General features: G+C 44.0%; 1 protein-coding gene across 3 annotated transcripts in view; it reads left to right on the top strand.

Annotated features, from left to right (window-relative positions):
- Nucleotides 1-23,183, top strand: part of GTPBP3 (GTP binding protein 3, mitochondrial) — a 133,448-nt gene that overhangs the window by 63,821 nt on the left and 46,444 nt on the right. For all 3 annotated transcript variants that reach the window (XM_075825511.1, XM_075825509.1, XM_075825510.1), the window contains exons 4-5: nt 13,470-13,556; nt 17,627-17,829. In XM_075825511.1, the coding sequence (XP_075681626.1) occupies nt 13,470-13,556; nt 17,627-17,829 (290 nt within the window). The remainder of the gene's footprint in view (nt 1-13,469; nt 13,557-17,626; nt 17,830-23,183) is intronic.

The following is a 23,183-nucleotide window of genomic DNA, read 5'->3' as shown; positions in this document are numbered from 1 at the left end:
ATATCGGCATATAATTTGAGCATCCTGTATGTCAGGGTTTGTGGACCCACTGGGCCGTAGTACCTTGGCGGTATGGCAGCTGGCCAACCTGTGGCAGCTCGGACAGTAGCAAGGCAGGCTCGGCTGGGACTTAGGCAACAGACAGACGTCTGGCGTGGTGAAGCAGGGCAGGCGTGGTATACAGCACAGCACGACTTTGGCTCCGCACTGCACTCGACCAGGATAGCACGGGATACAGGTAACAGGATCAGGAACAGGAGCACTGGAAAACACTAGGAGACCAACGTATAGACAAGCTTAGGGTACGACAACAACGCTCAGGCATCGAAGCAAGGGGCTGAACCCCTCTTATAGTACAGGGCACTCATGGGCTGATAGATAGTTCATTAAAGTCTGGTGCGCACGCATGCTTGTGCCCGCTCTTAAAGGGATCCGGCCGAGGTGAGTGGAAGCGAGCGCTGGAGTCTCCTGAGGAGGAGACTGGGGCCAGCGCTCGCCGACCCATGCCTGCGGCCGCCAGGGGGAGAGTGAACCTGACGGACATGACACTAACTCCCAACTATTTTTTGCATTCCCACCATACCATATGTAAAAGCATCAAAGTCGGTTTACCTCCCGCCTCCCTCCTCAGTTTGTGTTTCCAATGCTTCCAACAAATCAGTTTGCTGACCTAGATAAAATAACAATTTACCACAGGAATCCCACTGGTCCATTTCTTTCCATCCCTTAAGGTGCTGTAATTGAGCCGCTTAATAGTATACCCATGCATTTGGTAGAGCCAACCCTCCCTGTTCTTTTGGCAATTGCAATTTTTCAAATATGATCCTAGGGATCCCCCTTTTCCATACCAAATCTCTAAACAAATTATGTATCCTCCTAAACCAATATTTAGGCAACCACACTGGGGCATTATGTACAACATAAAGAATCTGAGGCATAAGAACCGTTTTGATCAGATTTGCGCGGCCCAAAGCCGACAACGGCAATCCAAGCTAAAGCTTAATCTTATCTGTCAGTCTCCCCAACAGGGGCTGCACATTCAGAGCTATAAAGTCCTGTACTCTTGGCAAGACACGGATGCCTCGGTATTTAAATTCCTTCACACAAGGGATATCCACCCCTCCCACAACCAACGGTGTAACCAGTGATGTAATTGGTAACAATGCTGACTTATTCCAATTAACTCTCAATCCCGAGAATCTACCAAAACGCTCAAGAACATGCATATACTCAGACAAGGATTTCTCCACCCCCCAGAAACAACAATACATCATCTGCATATAAAGCTATACGTTCCTCTAATTCTCCAAACTTGAACCTTCTATATTTGGATGCTGTCTTACCACATTAGCCAACGGCTCAATTGCTAAATCGAACAACGGTAGAGTGGGCACCTGTGGCGCGTCCCCCTCCCCAAAGAAAAAGGGTCAGACATCATTCCATTAGCCCTTATCCTAGCTACCGGTTCATGATATAGTAATTTCACCCAAGTGATAAAGTTTCTTCCAAATCCGAACCGAGCCAGAACAGCCCATAGGAACCCCCACTCTACATTATCAAACGCCTTAGTGGCATCCAAAGATAAAACCGCTCTAGAATGGGGGCCCCCAGAAGCCATCTGTATGTTCAGAAACAGCCCGACTGATCCAGAGATACAACGGTAGTCACCACTTTTGTCAGTCTACTAGCCAGAATTTTTGCTAACATTTTTATATCCGATGTTAACAGGGAAATTGGTTTATAAGAGTCAGATTGCGCTAGATCCTTCCCTTCTTTAGGGAGAACCACTATTGCAGCTTCATACATCGTCAGTGGCAAATATACCCTCACAAAACTATCCTGATACAACTCAAACAAATGGGGCAGAGGTTTATCCCCATATGTTATTTTATATTTCAGTAGGTATACCATCTATCCCCGGCGTTTTTTCATTTGCCATAGACTTCACTGCCTGCTGTACTTCCTCAATAGTTATCGGTTCCTCCAACATTTCCCTCTCCTCCTCCTTCAATGTAACCCATGACCTCTCTTCTAAATACTCCCTCAAGAGATCCTCCGAATAATCTACCCTGGAACGATACAACTCCATATAAAAGGATTTCAATACACGAAGTATATCACTAGTCTAACCAGCCTCCCACTACTATCTTGTAAGTGATGGATGAACACCCCTTCTCGTTGAGGTCTAGCTATATTGGCTAGAAGTCTACCAGTCGTCTCCCCCTCTTCATAGTACTGTTGTTGTAAAAAGAGCCTTTTATTCACAGCTTGATCTATCATTTATTCCCTTAACCCGTTAGTGACCGCCAATACGCCTTTTAACGCCGGCCACTTACGGGCTTTATTCTGATGCATATGCCTTTTTACGGCACTGCATCAGGATAAAGTAAACAGAGCAGGGAGCACCAAATCTGCCAGAGGCAGCTGAGGGCTGGGGGCGTCCCTGCTCTGCCGTGTGAGATCGATATAAGTATCGATCTCACACGTTTAACCCCTCAGATGCGGTGCACAATAGCGTTCACCGCATCTGAGTGGTTTTGGAGAGAGGGAGGGAGCTCCCTCTCTCTCCCACCGACACCCGGCGATACGATCGCCGAGTGTCTGTGTCTCCAATGGCAGCCGGGGGCCTAATAAAGGCCCCCAGGTCTGCCTGGAGCGAATGCCTGCTAGATCATGCCGGAGGCATGACCTAGCAGATGCCTGTCCGTTTTAAACGGATAGGCAGTAATACACTGCAATACAAAAGTATTGCAGTGTATTATAATAGCAATCGGAGAATCGCATATTAACCCCTTAACGCTCCAGGACATACTATTATGTCATGGTAAGTGCATCGTTCGCGCTCCATGACATAATAGTATGTCATGGAGTAAACACGGCGCCGTTCGCGCGGGGCGCGTTCATGAGCTGTGATAGCTGCTGTTTCCGACAGCAGGCTATCACAGCTCAATGTGCAGGGACTGATCGCGGTGGTCCCCGCAGATTTAACCCCTCAAAAGCCGCGTTCAATAGCGATCGCGGCTTCTTAGGGGTTAATCCGCCATCGCCGGCCTGCTACACGATAGCGGCCGGCGATGGTGACTATGGCAACCGGACACCAAAAAATGGCGTCCGGCTATGCCATCGACGGAAGCCTAGTGGGTCCTGACAGAGTCAGGACCCACTATGCTTGCTGTCAGTGAGTAGCTGACAGTTCTAATACACTGCACTACGCATGTAGTGCAGTGTATTAGAATAGCGATCAGGGCCTCCTGCGCTCAAGTCCCCTAGTGGGACAAAGTAAAAAAGGTAAAAAAAAGTTGTGTAAAAATAAGAAAATAAAAGTTTTAAAAGTAATAAAAGTAAAAATCCCCCTTTTTCCCTTCTCAGTCTTTATTATTAAAATAAATAAACAAATAAACTATACATAATTGGTATCGCCGCGTCCGTAACGGCCTGAACTACAAAATTATTTCGTTATTTATCCCGCGCGGTGAACGCCGTAAAAAAATATATAATAAACCGTACCAGAATCACTTATTTTTGGTCACTTCACCGCCTAAAAAATGGAATAAAAATTGATCAAAAAGTCGCATGTACCTAAAAATGGTACTGATCGAAACTACAGTTCGTTACGCAAAAAATAAGTCCTCGCACGTCTTTCTTGAAGGAAAAATAAAAAAGTTCTGGCTCTTAGAATATGGTAACACAAAAAGTAAATGATTTATTACAACAAGTATTTTATTGTGCAAACGCCATAAGACATAAAAAAAAACTATAAACATATGGTACCGCCGTAATCGTATCGCCCCGCAGAATGAAGTGAATATGCCATTTATAGCGCACGGTGAACGCTGTAAAAAAAATAGAACAAAAAAACAATAGTAGAATTGCTATTTTTTAGTCACCACGCCACCTAAAAATAGAATAAAAACTGATCAAAAAGCCGCATGCACCCCAAGAAAACTACAATGGATTCCTCAAGGGGTCTAGTTTCCAAAATGGGGTCACTTTTGGGGGGTTTTCACTGTTTTGGCACCACAAGACCTCTTCAAGCCGGACATGGTGCCTAATAAAAAAGAGGCCTCAAAATCCACTAGGTGCGCCTTTGCTTCGGAGGCCGGTGCTTCAGTCCATTACCTCACTAGGGCCACATGTGGGATATTTCTCAAAACTGCAGAATCTGGGCAATAAATTTTGAGTTGCGTTTCTCTGGTAAAACCTTTTGTGTTATAAAAAAAATGGTATAAAAAGGATTTTCTGACAAAAAAAAAATGTAAATTTCACCTCTACTTTGCTTTAAATTTCTGTGAAACACCTAAAGAGTTCATAAACTTTCTAAATACTGTTGTGAATACTTTGAGGGGTCTAGTTTCTAAAATGGGGTGTTTGATAGGGGTTTCTAATATATGGGCCCCTCAAAGCAACTTCAGAACTGAACTGTAACCTAAAAAAATAAATAAATTAGGCAATACTTCGCTACTTACATTATACTGATAATGAGCCGTGCCCACCCCGAGATGACCCCAGTTTTAACCGTTTGTATAAACTGAGACCCCTATTAGACCGTTTCGGTGCCCGGTTTTGCCAAGCATACACCACCGAGATGTGTATTTCTATTGATGAGTCCCTGGTACATTTTAAACGGAGGCTTCAATTCCGCCAGTACCTGCCGAGTAAGAGGGCAAGGTATGGCGTGAAGATGTATAAGCTGTGCGAGAGTGCATCAGGGTATACCTACAAATTTAGGATATATGAAGAGAAGGACAGCAGTATTCCGCCCCAGCACCACCTCTACCTGGATCATTTTTATATCAGCGTCCCGCTCTTCAAGTGCCTCGCTTCCAGAAGTCCTGCGGCATGCGGCACTTCTAGAAGAAATCTGAGAGGCCTCCCTAAGACTCTGCAGGGCAAACACTCAGAAGGGGTGGGACCAGGGCACAATCTAGCAGCAACATATTGTGTGTCAAGTACAAGGACAAGATAGATGTCACACCAGTACCCATGTAGCAGTACGAGGTACCAGTACAGAGACCCCCAAACCAGACTGCATCCTGGACTACAATAGGTACATGGGAGGGGTGGACTTGTCAGATCAAGTCCTGAAGCCCTACAGCGCCATGCGGTGTGGTATAAGAAGCTGGTCGTGCACATCATACCGAAAAGTTCCCCAAACTGGCAAGAAGGGAAAAAGTCAGAGGTGCAAAGTCTGCTATAAGAGGGTGATAAGGGAGGACACAATATATCAATGTGACACGTGTCCCGAAAAACTAAGGCTCTGTATGAAAGAGTGTTTTAAAATGTATCATACATCCCTTTATTTTTAATCTACCCCAGTTTTACTTACCCTGATGCCCTCCGCACATCTTATCCCCCTCGTCTTTCCCCTCTGAGCCCTGCTGTGTGCCCAGGCAGCTGATAACAGCCACATGTAGGGTATTGCCATACCCGGGAGAACCAACATTACAGTTTATGGGGTGTATGTCTCCGGTCAAAATGCTCACTACACCTCTAGATGAATGTCTCAAGGGTGTAGTTTTTAAAACGGGGTCACTTCTTGGGGGTTTCAACTGTACTGGTACCTCAGGGGCTTCTGTATACATGACTTAGCACCATGAAATCCCCAGTAGGCAAAATGGTGGTCCTTTCCTTTTGCGTCTCCCCATGGGCCCAAACGGCAGTTTATCACCACAACTGGGATATTGCCGCACTCAGGACAAATTGGGCAACAAAATGGGGTATTTTATTCCTTGTGAAAATAAGAAATTTTTAGCCAAAACGACATCTCATTGGAAAAAATTACATTTTTGTCAATTCACAGCCCATTTCAAATAAATTCTGTGAAACAACTATGGGGTCTAAATGGTCACAACACATAAATGAATTTCTTGAAGAGTGTAGTTTCCAAAATGGGGTCACTTCTGGTGGGTTTCCATTACTTTGATACCTCTGGGGCTCTGCAAATGCGACATGGCACCCGAAAACCAATCCAGCAAATCTGGACTCCAAAGAACACACAGCGCTCCTTTCCTTCAGGGCTCTCCCATGGGCCCAAACGGAAGTTTATCACCATAAATAGGGTATTGCTGCACTCAGGAGAAATTGGGCAACAAAATGGAGTATTTTATTCCTTGTGAAAATAAGACATTTTGAGCCAAAGCTACATCTTAATGGAAAAAATTACATTTTATTTAATTCACAGCCCAATTCAAATAAATTCTGTGTAGAAACTGTGGGGTCTAAATGGTCACAACACCCATAAATGAATTCCTTGAGGGGTGTAGTTTCCAAAGTGGGGTCACTTCTGGTGGGTTTCCATTGCTTTGATACCTCTGGGGTTTTGCAAATGCGACATGGCACCGAAAACCAATCCAGCAAAATCTGCACTCCAAAGAACACACAGCGCTCCTTCCGTTCTGAGGCCTCCCATGGGCCCAAACGGCAGTTTATCGCCACAAGTGGGGTATTGCTGCATTCAGGAGAAATTGGGCAACAAAATGACGTATTTTGTTCCCTGTGAAAATAAGAAATGTTGATGAAAAACTAAATTTTATTGGAAAAAATTTTTTTTTTTTAATTTCACAGCCCAATTCAAATACGTGCTGAGTAAAAACCGTAGGGTCAAAATGGTAACAACAACCATAAATTAATTCCTTGAGGGGTGTAGTTTCCAAAATGGGGTCACTTTTGTGGGATTCCTACTGTTTTGGCACCTCAACACCTCTTCAAACCTGGCATGCTGCCTAAAATATATCCTAATAAAAAAGAGGCCTCAAAATGCACTAGGTGCTTCTTTGCTTCTGGGGCTTGTGTTTTAGTCCACGAGCGCACTAGAGCCACATGTGGGACATTTATAAAAACCGCAGAATCTGGGCAATACATATTTAGTAGTATTTCTCTGGTAAAACCTTCTGTGATACAGAAAAAAATGGAATAAAATTAAAATTCAGCAAGAAAAATGAAATTTGCAAATTTCACATCCACTTTGATTTAATTCCTGTGAAATGCATAAAGGGTTAAAAAAAACTTCTAAATGCTGTTTTGAATACTTTAATGGGTCTAGTTTTTAAAATGGGGTTTTTTATGTTTTTTTTTTAATACATAGGCCCCTCAAAGCCACTTCAGAACCGAACAGGTACCTTAAAAAAAAGGCTTTTGAAATTTTCTTAAAAATATGAGAAATTGCTGTTTATGTTCTAAACCTTGTAACGTCCAAGAAAAATAAAAGAATGTTCAAAAAATGATGCCAATCTAAAGTAGACATATGGGAAATGTGAACTAGTAACTATTTTTGGTGGTATAACCATCTGTTTTACAAGCAGATGCATTTAAATTCAGAAAAATTCTATTTTTTCTAAATTTTCTCTAAATTTTGCAATTTTTCACAAATAAACACTGAATATATCGACCAAATTTTACCACTACCATGAAGCCCAATGTGTCACGAGAAAACAATCTCAGAATCACTTGGATAGGTTTAAGCATTCCGACGTTATTACCACATAAAGTGAAATATGTCAGATTTGAAAAATGAGCTCTGAGCCTTAAGGCCCAAACTAGGCTGCGTCCTTAAAGGGAATGTGTTGCCAGAAAAACATGTTTGTTTTTTTTTTAATTAAACATTTAGTGTGTGGGTGATTAAACATTGTTCACATTTTTTTTATTTTTTTCACGAGTCAGGAAATATTATAAATTAATTCTAATTTATAGTATTACCCATTTCTGGTCACTAGATGGAGCTATTCCCAAAATTGCAGCATTGCAAAATTGGGTAAAAAGCCCTCGCTCTAGTGAGCTCTCAGCATCCCCCCCTCCTTTATCCTGGCTAGTGCCGGGATAAACGAGGGGTTTGAACGGTGTAACCTCCTACACTGTGTGTCGCCATTTTTTGAGCTAACACACAGTGTAGTAGGTTTACATACAGTAGTAAACACACACAAACACGAACATACATTGAAATCTCTTACCTGCTCCTGCCGCCGCGGCTCCCTCCGGCCCGTCCGCTCCGTCTGCTGCCGCTGGTCCAAGTGCACAAGTCCGGAAGCCGCGACCGGAAGTAGTAATATTACTGTCCGGCCGCGACTTCCGGTCCACAGGAAAATGGCGCCGGACGGCGCCAATTTCAAATTGGACTGTGTGGGAGCGGCGCATGCGCAGTTCCCACACAGACGCCGTACACACAAGTGAATTGGACGGGAGCCGTTCGCAGTCCCTATGGGACTGTGGCTGCCGTATTCCATGTCTGTATGTGTCGTTAATCGACACATACAGAAATGGAACAAAAAATGGCAGCCCCCATAGGGAAGAAAAAGTGTAAAAATAAGAAAAAGTAAAACACAAACACACAAATAAATATAAACTTTTTTAATAAAGCACTAACATCTTTAACATATAAAAAAATAATTTGTGATGACACTGTTCCTTTAAGGGGTTAAAGTCCCCTAGTGGGACTAGTAAAAAAGTAAAAAAAAAGTTTAATAAAGTTAATTTTAAAAAAAAAAGTGAAAAACCCAGCTTTTTCCCCTTACAAAATGCTTTACTAATAAAAAAACTAAATAAAGTAAAAAAGTTACACATATTTGGTATCGCCGCGTCCGTAACGACCCCAACTATAAATCTATTACATTATTTAACCCGCACGGTGAACGCCGTAAAAAAATGTAATAAAAAACTATGGAAAAATTGCGGTTTTCTGTGAATCCTGACTTAAAAAAAACGTGATAAAAAGTGATCAAAACGTCGCATCTACTCCAAAATAGTACCAATAAAAACTACAAGTCTTCCCGCTAAAAAAAAGCCCTCATACAACCGCATCGGCGAAAAAATAAAAACGTTACGGCTCTTCAAATATGGAGACACAAAAACAAATAATTTTGAAAAAAAAGCGTTTTTACTGTGTAAAAGTAGTAAAACATACAAAAACTATACAAATTTGGTATCGTTGCAATCGTAACAACCCGCTGAATAAAGTTATTGTGTTATTTATATCACACGGTAAACGGCGTAAATTTAAGACGCGAAAAAGGGTGGCGAAATTTCAGTTTTTTTTCTATTCCCCCCATAAAAAAAAGTTAATAAAAGTTAATCAATAAATAATATGTCACCCAAAATGGTGCTATTAAAAAATACAACTTGTCCCGCAAAAAACAAGACCTTATACAGCTATGTCGACGCAAAAATAAAAAGGTTATAGCTCTTGGAATGCGACGATGGAAAAACGTAAAAAATGGCTTGGTCATTAAGGTTTAAAATAGGCTGGTCATTAAGGGGTTAATACTTTTTGATCTTCCTTCCACTGAGCTAGCAGTGTTATTCAAAATGTTTCTTTTTTTTCTGTGACTGTCACCCTCTGCGTCAACTCCCTACCCAATTGTCTAGACTTGTTCTTGATAGTCGTAATCTCGAGAATGTAAATGCCTCTCAGATATGTCTTCATAGCATCCCATAAGACATCTGTGGCAACCGTACCCACATTAAATTCAAAATATTCCTTTATAAGCGGGACTATTTTTGCTCCACCCACCAACTTTATCCAAAACTGATTTAACCGCCAATGCATTCTCAACCCTCCCAGGTGCGGACCAGAAGGCCACTTGGAGCGCCACACATTTGTCAATCTAGCCTCCCTCATATACTTCCCAAATTGTGTCAAACAGGACACAATACCTTCGGGAACCTATCCACTCCCTTAATACCTTCGGGAACCTATCCATTCCCTTGTCCATAATATTGTTAAAGTCACCCATTATTATAGTCGGAACCGCAGGCCAACTTGCCAGCAGCTCTAACACTTGTCTCATTGGAACTTTGGAATACGGGGGAGGCACATATATCACCACAACAATACATTCCCAGTGAAATAGTCTACAGTGTATACCGACATACCTGCCCTCACTGTCACTAAAAGAGGCTAAACCGCTGAAAGGCACATCTTTAGGAATCAATAGACTGACCCCCCTAGAATATGTCAAGTGAAAGGAATGGAAAGAGTGTTTAATCCAAACCCTATGGGCATTCTGCACCTTATCTCTAGTGAGATGCGTCTCCTGCAATCCCATTACACCAGAGGAGTGTTGTTTCAGGAAATCAAATATGGCCCGGCGCTTTGTGGCCTCCCCCATACCCCTCACATTCCAGGAAATTAAGTTTATCCTACCTCTCATCGGAAAGTACCATTCACCTGATACCGGTATACACAAAGGAAAAGGCTACCCATAGCGTATTGCGGTCGAAACTCTCCCCCTCCAAGAAAAAATACCCTCCCCAAACCTCCCAAGCTTTTGTTAACATACCCCCCCAAAGAGGGTCCGGGCTAGTGAAGTAAACTCTACTGTCATGTCCGTGGCTGCGGGCTGTCAGCTCCGTTCCTCCCCTGACAGCCGCAGCCACGAGTCGACAAGCGCTGGCCCCAGCCTCCTCCTTAGGAGAAGCCAGCGCTCGCGTCTACTCACCAATGCCGGATCCCGTAGGGTGCGCGCGCACGCTCGTGCCCGCTCTTAAAGGGGCAGCGCGTGCACCGGACCTCGTTCCTGACCTTTGACCTGTGAGTACTCTGGACTATAAGAGGGGTCCAGCCCCCTAGTTCTATGCCTGAGCTTTGTTGTTGTATCCCTAGTCTGTCTTGCAAATTGCCCCCTAGTGTTTCCTGCTCCCAGTGGTTTCCTGTATCCTGAATCTAGTGGTCGTGCTTGCTGTATCCGTGCTGTGCTGTATTCCACGCCTGACCTGCCTGTCCGCACCTGACGTCCACCTGCTGCCAAGTTCCTGCCTCGCTACTGTCCGAGCTGCCACAGGTAACCTATACGAACTATAGACTTTGACCTGCGTCCTGTTGGCCAGCTGCCATACCGCCAAGACGGTACGGCCCAGTGGGTCCACGAACCCTTCGCGACATCTACCTTTGTGACATTCCAGCATCAATAACACAGTGCAAGTATATATGAGCAGTATCCACGAAACCATCTTACGCAATTGAACCCACCATTACCAAATCCTCCGACCACCTGCATAAAGTATGCAAATTACCATTGGAGGACCTACTCGGCACCCCAGACCTTCCTAAGACCCTTACTCAGACGTATGCCCTGTTGCTGTCCTCTGTAAACGTCCATTTGATAGGGCGTACCTGGGGTGGAAGAGAGATATCCCTGATCTGTCGGAGGAGGAGTGGAGGGAGGTGGAGCTTTCCTTTTTTGATTCCGTAGTTAGTGCTCGAGACTTTTTAATACAATCACGGTTTCTGCACAGAATCTACTATACTCCGGTTAGACTTCAGAGAATTGGGGCCTCTGGGTCGGACAGCTGTTTATAGGTGTCAGTCGTATCTTGGCACGTACCTCCACTGTGTATGGTCCTGCCCTAGGATTTCACTATTCTGGTCAAGGGTTGTAGAGTTTCTGCATGACAACTTTGAGTTTCCCAGGGTTCTCTCCCCTCAGGTGTGCCTCTTGGGCATTATGAATGAGTTAGTACAAGGCTATTATGACAAAATCTTTTTCCGATTTGTTTTGTTCTGTGCACGGAAGGTTATAATTATGGAATGGAAGGCCACGGTGTGTCCTAGTATAGAACATTGGTTACAACTGGTAAATAAGTATATACCATTATATCAGAAATTATACATTAGCAGAGGGTGTCCTGACAAATTCGGGAAGATATGGGCTAGATGGATGGAGATTTCGGACACTGTTGTCTGATAGATAGGAGTGAGTGAAGTGTGACTGGTTGTCTGTTTTGGCAATAATGGCGGTCAAATGTTGATCCTATTTTCTTCGTAATACACTTATGCACCTGTGATCCGTTAAGTTTTCATGTGGGCTTTTGCACTGTAATTGTATTTTTCTATATGATGATTGTCATTGCCAACTAGTGCGGTTAGTCAGTATGTTATGTATGTTTTTGTGCGCAATTTTGCGCTTTTGTACATTTGTATTGTGAGAAAAAGTTAATAAAGAAAGCCTTTTAAAAAAAAGTATGCACATTACCTACTTTGCAGCGTATAAACGTCAGTCTACAAATGATTGCTCCTATCAACCCCACAGTATAACCTATAACGATAAACTGCATCAAAAGAAAAAGAAACGGGTTTCCAGATAACGTTCCCCATTATCTCCCTCATATCACATTATCCTCCCCTAGTAACACAGTCTCCACTCGAACCTTCCTTCCAAGGATCACGCTTCTTCCTCAGCCCGATCCTGGTGAATCCGAGTCTCATGACTGTCCAACCATCTCAGAGCGTCCTTGGTATTCTCAAAAAATTGGACAGATCCCAACGCCACTACACGTAGCTTTGCGGGGTACAGCATCGAATATTGAACGCGAAGATTCCTCAGGCGCTTTATAATATCCGTTTTCGTTGAACCTTAGCAGAAAAGTCAGGATAGAAGGAAACTTTCACTCCATTAATGCATATGTCCTGCCTCTCCCGAGCATGTCAAAGAATCAGATCTCTGTCTTTATAATGTAAAAGTTTCACCAGTACAGGCCTCGGCAGGCGACCAGGCGGACCAGGTTGAGTAGGCACTCCGTGGGCTCTTTCTACCGCAAATAACGGAATCAAGGTATCTTTGCCAAACACCTCCAACAGCCATTTCTCAAAATAGGAGTCCGGGTTAGACCCCTCCACTTTCTCAGGTATCCCCACCATCGGCACATTGTTGCGACGTAAACGATTCTCCAAAACATCCATTTTAGCCAGAAGATTAGTAACATCCACGGCCGTGGCATTAACATCTCTCCTCATCGGCAACAGCCGATCTTCGATCTCACTAATGCGGCCTTCCACCGCCATTGTACTTTCTGTCACTTTTTGAAGATCATGTTTTATAATTGAAATATCCTCCTTTATGCCCCCCACCTGGCAGGTAAGTTTAGCAAGGGTAAGATTGCACTGGCTTACCGCCGAGAATACATCCGCCAGCGTGGGTCCATGCTGCTCCTTGTCCGGCGGACCATCCGCCATATTAGACCCCAGGAGTTCTGGAGTATCACTCCTGTCTCCTCATCAGAATCCATGTGATCTCTCAACGGCTCAAACCGGGATCCAAGTCCACCGGTCAAGGCAGCTCTCTCTGCTGCTGATCTCCGTGTAGTACCTGCTTTGGTGGGTGTTTGGTGCGCAAAGCGCTCCAGTCGTGATGCCGTCGCCCACCCCAACATCTTTTCTCTCCGAGAAGGCAAGCGTGTCGGCGCCATCTTGTGTCTCCTTATCGCCTCCCTCCACCACTTTAGACCGCCTGGACCGGGTCATTTTACCACCAGAGATCTCGGAATCGTGTCCACAGGGTCCCCACAGCTTCACCGCCCTTGTCAGATACAATGAATAAGCCAAAGTGCAAAGTAGATATGTTCTCTGGATACTGGTAGCGAGAGCTCCGGAGCCTGCTTCCTCTCACATATGCCGCTAAGCCACACCCCCCCCATATTTTTATTTTAAATTTAGGACGATTAAATAGAAGGAAATGTTATGAGTGATTTCTTTGTTTCAGGTCCACATAGCTTCACAGGAGAAGATTGCTGTGAATACCATGTGCACGGTGGGCCAGCTGTGGTCAGTGGTTTACTTCAGGCTTTAGGTATGTCTTACAGATTTTACCTTCTAAACAGAACTGTGAAAATGTTGCCATACAAAGGCGCTAAGACTTCAGTCCATCCTCAAACCTGTTGCTGTCCAGCATTGTCATTGGCTAATATTATGTCATATTAATAGTAGCCTATTATAACTTTTAGTCATATACCTAGAGTGTTTTACTGTAGATTGATTAACTGGTTGCCGACACAGGACGAGTATGCTCGTCCTGAGCGGCGAGCACTTCGCACTTCGCACATTAGGACGAGCATACTCGTCCTGTGTGACAGCCGTCTGTGCGCGCGATCGAGAGCGGGGCAACGGCTGTAATACACAGCTACGGCCCCGCTCTGACACCCTTTGAACGCCGCGATGACAGCTGATCGCGGCGTTCAAAGAGGGGGGACTGCACATTGCTCGCGTCACAGAAAATAACTGTGACGCGATCAAAGCCCACAACTCATATGGCCAGACAGCCCAGGGTCCATTGAAGGACCCCAGGGCTGTCTGAACATATTTCCTGTTGTTAGGGCATACTGAGGTATGCCCTAACAACTGCCTGTGTACAATCAGTAACAGGCTAATGTACTGGCATATAGATCTATGCCAATACATTGCAGTTACAAAATCAAAATGATAAATCCCTTTATGGGATTTAAAAAAAAAGTTAAATGAATGTAAAAAAAAATTAATGATAAATAAATAAAAAGTAAAAAAAAATACACAAACACAAATTTTTTATAATAAATAAACTTTTTAAAATATAAGTCCCAAAACATGAAATAATATAGACATATTTGGTATCGCCACGACCGTAACAACCTGTATAACAAATGTATACCATTATTTATTATGATCGGTGTATGGTGTAAAAAAATTAATATTAAAACTGCAGCGAAACTGATTTTTTCTGCATTTTCGCCAAAATAAAAATTTATAGAAATTAAATGATAATGTATTTGTACCAAAAAATGGTACCTACATAAAGTACAACTCGTCCCGCAAAAAACAAAGTCTCATACAACTACGTCGTACAAAAAATAAGAGTTATGAGCGTCGGGATGCAAAGAGGGGAAATGTAAAAAAATTGCTCTGTCCTCAAGGCCAAAATTGGCCGTGTCCTTAAGGGGTTAATACAACTAAAACAGATTGACTGGAGTATATTTTTATGAATATTTGGGTATAGAAGGTAAACGGATTGTTCACTATTACCTGGCAGCATGTTAATGCCTCTATAACTGCGGGAAGCGTGATTTAGTTACAGGTGCCCTGATTCCATCAAGCTATGTTTTACTCTGTGTTGATTTAGAAAAATCATAGTTTTAACACTGGCTTGCGACGAGTGTAAAGTGCTGGACTCAGGGAGAGGTATCTGCTGGGCGGCTCCCCTCTTTGCCTGAATTTCCTTGATTGACAGGTCCCTCCCTATTTGTGCCTGGCACTTAACCCCTTAATGACCGCCGATACGTCTTTTTACGGCGGTCATTAGTGGGCTTTATTCTAGAGCGCCGCCAAACTACGTCGCTGCATTAGAATAAAGTAAACAGAGCAGGGAGCCGTGAAATCTCCCTGCTGTCAGCTGCCAGAAGCAGCTGAGGGCTGGGGGCGTCCCTGCTCTGCCGGGTGAGATCGATATTAGTATCGATCTCACCTGTTTAACCCTTCAGATGCGGTGCACAATAGCGAGCACCGCATCTGAATGGTTTTGGAGAGAGGGAGGGAGCTCCCTCTCATCTCACTGACACCCGGCGATAAAATCGCCGAGTGTCTGTGTCTTCTATGGCAGCCGGGGGTCTAATAAAGACCTCCAGGTCTGCCTGCAGCGAATGCCTGCTAGATCATGCCGCAGGCATGACCTAGCAGATGCCTGTCCGTTTTAAACGGACAGGCAGTAATACACTGCAATACAAAAGTATTGCAGTGTATTATAATAGCGATCGGAGGATAGGGAAGTCCCCTAGTGGGACTAGTAAAAAAGTAAAAAAAGTTTAATAAAGTTAATTTAAAAAAAAAGTGAAAAAAAAAAAATGAAAAACCCAGCTTTTCCCCTTACAAAATGCTTTACTATTAAAAAAAACTACAATAAAGCAAAAAAGTTACACATATTTGGTATTGCCACGTCCGTAACGACCCCGACTATAAAGCTGTTACATTATTTAACCCGCACTGTGAACGCCGTAAAAAATAAAATAAAAAACAATGGAAAAATTGCTGTTTTCTGTTAATCCTGACTTAAAAAAAATGTGATAGAAAGTGATCAAAAAGTCGCATCTACTCCAAAATGGTACCAATAAAAACTGCAAGTCGTCCCGCAAAAAACAAGACCTTATACAGCTATGCCGACGCAAAAATAAAAAAGTTACAGCTCTTCGAATGTGACAATGGAAAAATCTAAAAAATGGCTTGGACATTAGGGCCCAGAATGCCAGCAGGGGGAAGGGGTTAAAGGGGTTTCCCCATCAGGGACATTTATGACATATCCACAGGATATTCACCTCTGGGACCCGCGCCTATCTCTAGAACGGGGCCCCCTAAACCTTGCTCTACTGCTCTGTGTTGCAGCTGAAGAGTGTGATTTCCGACCGTGAAAAAGAAAACAGCGTAGTTGGCTGAGCTACGCTGTTTCCGTAACTCCCATAGTAGGGAATGGCAGTTACGGAAACAGCATAGCATGCGAGCTACGCTGTTTACGTAACTGCTATTCAGTCCTATGGGACTTACGGAAACCGCGTTGCTCGCTCGTTTTCTTCTTCATCGTTGGTAATCACACGAGTCAGCCGGAGCACAGAGAGGTAGAATGGGGATTAGGGCGCCCCGTAGAGATAGGTGTGGGACCCGCATCTTTCTGACATTTATGACCTATCCTGTGCATAGGTCATAAATGTCGCTGATAGTAAAACTCCTTTAACTATGAGTTATCGAAAACACTTCAGTAAAACAAAGTTTAGTGTAATCAGGGCATCCGTCGCTTTATCATGCTGTCAGCAATTAGGGCAGCATGAATGTGCTGGCAGGTTCCCTTTAAATAATCTTAAAGAGAACCTTTCACCTGCCCATACATGTGCAGCTTAGTGCAGCATGTAATGGGGAGGGCTGAACAAACCCTGGGACACTTTAAAAAAAATTCTACCTCCCTCCGTTATTTAGATATCGGTGCCGTTCTATTTGGCGCCCGATATTTAAATAACCCCCTGAACAGTCAACGGGGTGTGTACTGGCAAGGGGGCATGTACTATGGCCGTGAGGCTGTCCAATCAGATATGGACAGTGTTACAGCAAGAGCGAGGAGAGAGTGTGCGTGCACGCATACGCTCTCACTCTCAAGCTTTCAAGATTAGTCTTCTGCTGAACTGGCAAGGGGGCGTGTCACTGCTACGGACAGTGAAAGAGCTCTGGGGAGGAGAGCGCGCTCTCATCTCTTCAGCTCTTGTGAGAGATCAGTCTTGTATTGTTTGCCGAACTGGCAGGGGGACGTGTCTCTGCTATGGACAGGGTAAGCGCTCCCATCTCTTACACTGTCTGTAGCAGAGACACGCCCCCTTGCCAGTTCGGCAGACAAAGTACAAGACTGATCTCTCGCAAGAGCTGAAGAGATGAGAGCGCGCTCTCCTCCCCAGAGCTCTTTCACTGTCCGTAGCAGTGACACGCCCCCTTGCCAGTTCAGGTGAAAAGACTGCAATCGCACACTATCTCTCCTCTCTCCAGCTCTTGCAGTGGCACTGTCCATATCTGATTGGACAGTGTCACAGCCATAGTAACACGCCCCCTTGCCACTACACGCCCCGTTGACTGTTCAGGGGGTTATTTAAATATTGTGTGACAAATATACCGTCACCGATGTCTAAATAACGGAGGTAGAAAAAAACTGTAAAGTGCCCCAGGGTTTGTGCAGCCCTCCCCATTATATGCTGCACTCAGCTGCACATGTATGGGGAGGTGAAAGGTTCTCTTTAAAGTAGAGGGTACAATTTCTGCAAAGAGTTTGGTTAATAACTCCTTTAAAACATTTTGAAAATGTCTAACAAGTTTAGTTATATAAAAAGGGAAAAACCACATGCTCTAATATTCTACTTGTAGGATCCCTGCAAATGCTTCGGCCAGCAGAACCAGGTGAATTCACGAAAAGAGCTTTTCAAAATGGAAAACTGGATCTGACTGAGGTCGAGGGTCTTGGGGATCTCATTCATGCAGAGACGGAGCTTCAGAGAAGGCAGGCCTTGCGTCAGATGTCTGGTGAGCTTGGACAACTATATCAGAGATGGAGCCAACAACTCATCAGGGTCAGTTAAATACTTAACCTATCAGTTACTATGTCATTATAATCTTAGAGGGATTATGGTTGCATTCTGTGTTTACATGCTGTATATTTGTCCACTCACATGTACTCCATTTTTTTTTTAACCAGATCATGATTGTTAATAATAATAATCTTTGTGAAGCGCAAACATTTTCCGCAGCACTTTACAATTCAGAGGGAACATGTACAAACAAATTAGACATTACATAGTGACAAATTGAGTTTACAATCTATGAGGAATAAGGAGGAGATAAAAAGGAGTGAGGACCCAGCTCACAAGAGCTTACAATCTATGAGGAAATAGTAAGAGATACAAGAGGAGTGAGGACCCTGCTCACAAGAGCTTACAATCTATGAGGAAATAGGAGGAGATACAAGAGGAGTGAGGACCCTGCTCACAAGAGCTTACATTCTATGAGGAAGTAGGAGGAGATACGAGAGGAGTGAGAACCTTGCTCACAAGAGTTTACAATCTATGAGGAAATAGGAGGAGATACAAGAGGAGTGAGGACCCTGCTCACAAGAGCTTACAATCTATGAGGAAATAGTAAGAGATACAGGAGGAGTGAGGACCCTGCTCACAAGAGCTTACAATCTATGAGGAAATAGTAAGAGATACAAGAGGAGTGAGGACCCTGCTCACAAGAGCTTACAATCTATGAGGAAATAGGAGGAGATACAAGAGGAGTGAGGACCCTGCTCACAAGAGCTTACAATCTATGAGGAAGTAGGAGGAGATACGAGAGGAGTGAGAACCCTGCTCACAAGAGTTTACAATCTATGAGGACATAGGTGGAGATACACGAGGAGTGAGGACCCTGCTCACAAGAGTTTACAATCTATGAGGAAATAGGAGGAGATACAAGAGGAGTGAGGACCCTGCTCACAAGAGCTTACAATCTATGAGGAAATAGTAAGAGATACAGGAGGAGTGAGGACCCTGCTCACAAAAGTTTATAATCCATGAGGAAATAGTAAGACATACAAGAGGAGTGAGGACCCTGCTCACAAGAGCTTACAATCTATGAGGAAATAGGAGGAGATACAAGAGGAGTGAGGACCCTGCTCACAAGATCTTACAATCTATGAGGAAGTAGGAGGAGATACAAGAGGAGAGAGGACCCTGCTCACAAGAGCTTACAATCTATGAGGAAATAGGAGGAGATACAAGAGGAGAGAGGACCCTGCTCACAAGAGCTTACAATCTATGAGGAAATAGGAGGAGATACAAGAGGAGTGAGGACCCTGCTCACAAGAGCTTACAATCTATGAGGAAATAGGAGATACAAGAGGAGTGAGGACCCTGCTCACAAGAGCTTACAATCTATGAGGAAATAGTAAGAGATACAGGAGGAGTGAGGACCCTGCTCACAAGAGCTTATAATCTATGAGGAAATAGTAAGACATACAAGAGGAGTGAGGACCCTGCTCACAAGAGCTTACAATCTATGAGGAAATACAAGAGGAGCGAGGAACCTGCTCACAAGAGCTTACAATCTATGAGGAAATAGTAAGAGATACAGGAGGAGTGAGGACCCTGCTCACAAGAGCTTATAATCTATGAGGAAATAGTAAGACATACAAGAGGAGTGAGGACCCTGCTCACAAGAGCTTACAATCTATGAGGAAATAGGAGGAGATACAAGAGGAGGGAGGACACTGCTCACAAGAGCTTACAATCTATGAGGAAATAGGAAATACAAGAGGAGCGAGGACCCTGCTCACAAGAGCTTACAATCTATGAGGAAATAGTAAAAGATACAAGAGGAGTGAGGACCCTGCTCACAAGATCTTACAATCTATGAGGAAGTAGGAGGAGATACAAGAGGAGTGAGAACCCTGCTCACAAGAGCTTACAATCTATGAGGAAATAGTAAGAGATACAAGAGGAGTGAGGACCCTGCTCACAAGAGCTTACAGTCTATGAGGAAATAGGAGGAGATACAAGAAGAGTGAGGACCCTGCTCACAAGAGCTTACAATCTATGAGGAAATAGTAAGATACAGGAGGAGTGAGGACCCTGCTCACAAGAGCTTACAATCTATGAGGAAATAGGAGGAGATACAAGAGGAGTGAGGACCCTGCTCACAAGAGCTTACAATCTATGAGGAAATAGTAAGAGATACAGGAGGAGTGAGGACCCTGCTCACAAGAGCTTACAATCTATGAGGAAATAGGAGGAGATACGAGAGAAGTGAGAACCCTGCTCACAAGAGCTTACAATCTATGGGGAAATAGGAGGAGATACAAGAGGAGTGAGGACCCTGCTCACAAGAGCTTACAATCTATGAGGACATAGGAGCAGATACAAGAGGAGTGAGGACCCTGCTCACAAGAGCTTACAATCTATGAGAAAATAGTAGGAGATGCAAGAGGAGTGAGGACCCTGCTCACAAGAGTTTACAATTTATGGGGAAATAGGATGAGATACAAGAGGAGTGAGGACCCTGCTCACAAGAGCTTACAATCTATGAGGAAATAGGAGGAGATAAGGAGGAGTGAGGACCCTGCTCACAAGAGCTTACACTCTATGAGGAAATAGGAGGAGATACAAGAGGAGTGAGGACCCTGCTCACAAGAGCTTACAATCTATGAGGAAATAGTAGGAGATACAAGAGGAGTGAGGACCCTGCTCACAAGAGCTCACAATCTATGGGGAAATAGGTGGAGATACAAGAGGAGTGAGGACCCTGCACACAAGAGCTTACAATCTATGAGGAAATAGGAGGAGATACAGGAGGAGTGAGGACCCTGCTCACAAGAGCTTACAATCTATGAGGAAATAGGAGGAGTGAGGACCCTGCTCACAAGACCTTACAATCTATGAGGAAATAGGAGATACAAGAGGAGTGAGGACCCTGCACACAAGAGCTTACAATCTATGAGGAAATAGGAGGAGATACAGGAGGAGTGAGGACCCTGCTCACAAGACCTTACAATCTATGAGGAAATAGGAGGAGATAGAGGAGGAGTGAGGACCCTGCACACAAGAGCTTACAATCTATGAGGAAATAGGAGGAGATACAGGAGGAGTGAGGGCCCTGCTCACAAGAGCTTACAATCTATGAGGAAATAGGAGGAGAGACAAGAGGAGTGAGGACCCTGCTCACAAGAGTTTACAATCTATGAGGAAATAGGAGGAGATACAGGAGGAGTGAGAACCCTGCTCACAAGAGCTTATAATCTATGAGGAAATAGGAGGAGATACAGGAGGAGTGAGAACCCTGCTCACAAGAGCTTATAATCTATGAGGAAATAGGAGGAGATACAAGAGGAGAGAGGACCCTGCTCACAAGAGCTTACAATCTATGAGGAAATAGGAGGAGATACAGGAGGAGTGAGGACCCTGCTCACAAGAGCTTACAATCTATGAGGAAATAGGAGGAGATACAAGAGGAGTGAGGACCCTGCTCACAAGAGCTTACAATCTATGAGGAAATAGGAGATACAAGAGGAGTGAGGACCCTGCTCACAAGAGTTTACAATCTATGAGGAAATAGTAAGAGATACAGGAGGAGTGAGGACCCTGCTCACAAGAGCTTATAATCTATGAGGAAATAGTAAGACATACAAGAGGAGTGAGGACCCTGCTCACAAGAGCTTACAATCTATGAGGAAATAGTAAGACATACAAGAGGAGTGAGGACCCTGCTCACAAGAGCTTACAATCTATGAGGAAATAGGAGGAGATACAAGAGGAGGGAGGACACTGCTCACAAGAGCTTAGTCTATGAGGAAATAGGAAATACAAGAGGAGCGAGGACCCTGCTCACAAGAGCTTACAATCTATGAGGAAATAGTAAAATATACAAGAGGATTGACGATCCTGCTCACAAGATCTTACAATCTATGAGGAAGTAGGAGGAGATACAAGAGGAGTGAGGACCCTGCTCACAAGAGCTTACAGTCTATGAGGAAATAGGAGGAGATACAAGAAGAGTGAGGACCCTGCTCACAAGAGCTTACAATCTATGAGGAAATAGTAAGATACAGGAGGAGTGAGGACCCTGCTCACAAGAGCTTACTATCTATGAGGAAATAGGAGGAGATACAGGAGGAGTGAGGACCCTGCTCACAAGAGTTTACAATCTATGAGGACATAGGAGCAGATACAAGAGGAGTGAGGACCCTGCTCACAAGAGCTTACAATCTATGAGAAAATAGTAGGAGATGCAAGAGGAGTGAGGACCCTGCTCACAAGAGCTTACAATCTATGAGGAAATAGGAGATACAAGAGGAGTGAGGACCCTGCTCACAAGAGCTTACAATCTATGAGGAAATAGGAGATACAAGAGGAGTGAGGACCCTGCTCACAAGAGCTTACAATCTATGAGGAAATAGGAGGAGATACAAGAGGAGTGAGGACCCTGCTCACAAGAGTTTACAATCTATGAGGAAATAGGAGATACAAGAGGAGTGAGGACCCTGCTCACAAGAGTTTACAATCTATGGGGAAATAGTAGGAGATACAAGAGGAGTGAGGACCCTGCTCACAAGAGTTTACAATCTATGAGGAAATAGTAGGAGATACAAGAGGAGTGAGGACCCTGCTCACAAGAGCTTACAATCTATGAGGAAATAGGAGATACAAGAGGAGTGAGGACCCTGCTCACAAGAGTTTACAATCTATGGGGAAATAGGATGAGATACAAGAGGAGTGAGGACCCTGCTCACAGGAGCTTACAATCTATGAGGAAATAGGAGATACAAGAGGAGTGAGGACCCTGATCACAAGAGCTTACAATCTATGAGGAAATAGGAGGAGATAAGGAGGAGTGAGGACCCTGCTCACAAGAGTTTACAATCTATGAGGAAATAGGAGGAGATACAAGAGCTTACAATCTATGAGGAAATAGTAAGAGATACAAGAGGAGTGAGGACCCTGCACACAAGAGCTTACAATCTATGAGGAAATAGGTGGAGATACAAGAGGAGTCAGGACCCTGCTCACAAGTGCTTACAATCTATGAGGAAATAGGAGATACAAGAGGAGTGAGGACCCTGCTCACAAGAGCTTACAATCTATGGGAAATAGGTGGAGATACAAGAGGAGTCAGGACCCTGCTCACAAGAGCTTACAATCTATGAGGAAATAGGAGATACAAGAGGAGTGAGGACCCTGCTCACAAGAGCTTACAATCTATGGGGAAATAGGAGGAGATACAGGAGGAGTGAGGACCCTGCTCACAAGAGCTCACAATCTATGAGGAAATAGGTGGAGATACAAGAGGAGTGAGGACCCTGCTCACAAGAGCTTACAATCTATGAGGAAATAGGAGGAGATACAGGAGGAGTGAGGACCCTGCTCACAAGAGCTTACAATCTATGAGGAAATAG

This window comes from Rhinoderma darwinii, chromosome 1, assembly GCF_050947455.1.
Source record: "Rhinoderma darwinii isolate aRhiDar2 chromosome 1, aRhiDar2.hap1, whole genome shotgun sequence".
Lineage (NCBI taxonomy): Eukaryota > Metazoa > Chordata > Amphibia > Anura > Rhinodermatidae > Rhinoderma > Rhinoderma darwinii.
The sequence above is the reverse complement of the archived record's forward strand: the minus strand, read 5'-3'. Positions and strand labels throughout refer to the sequence as shown.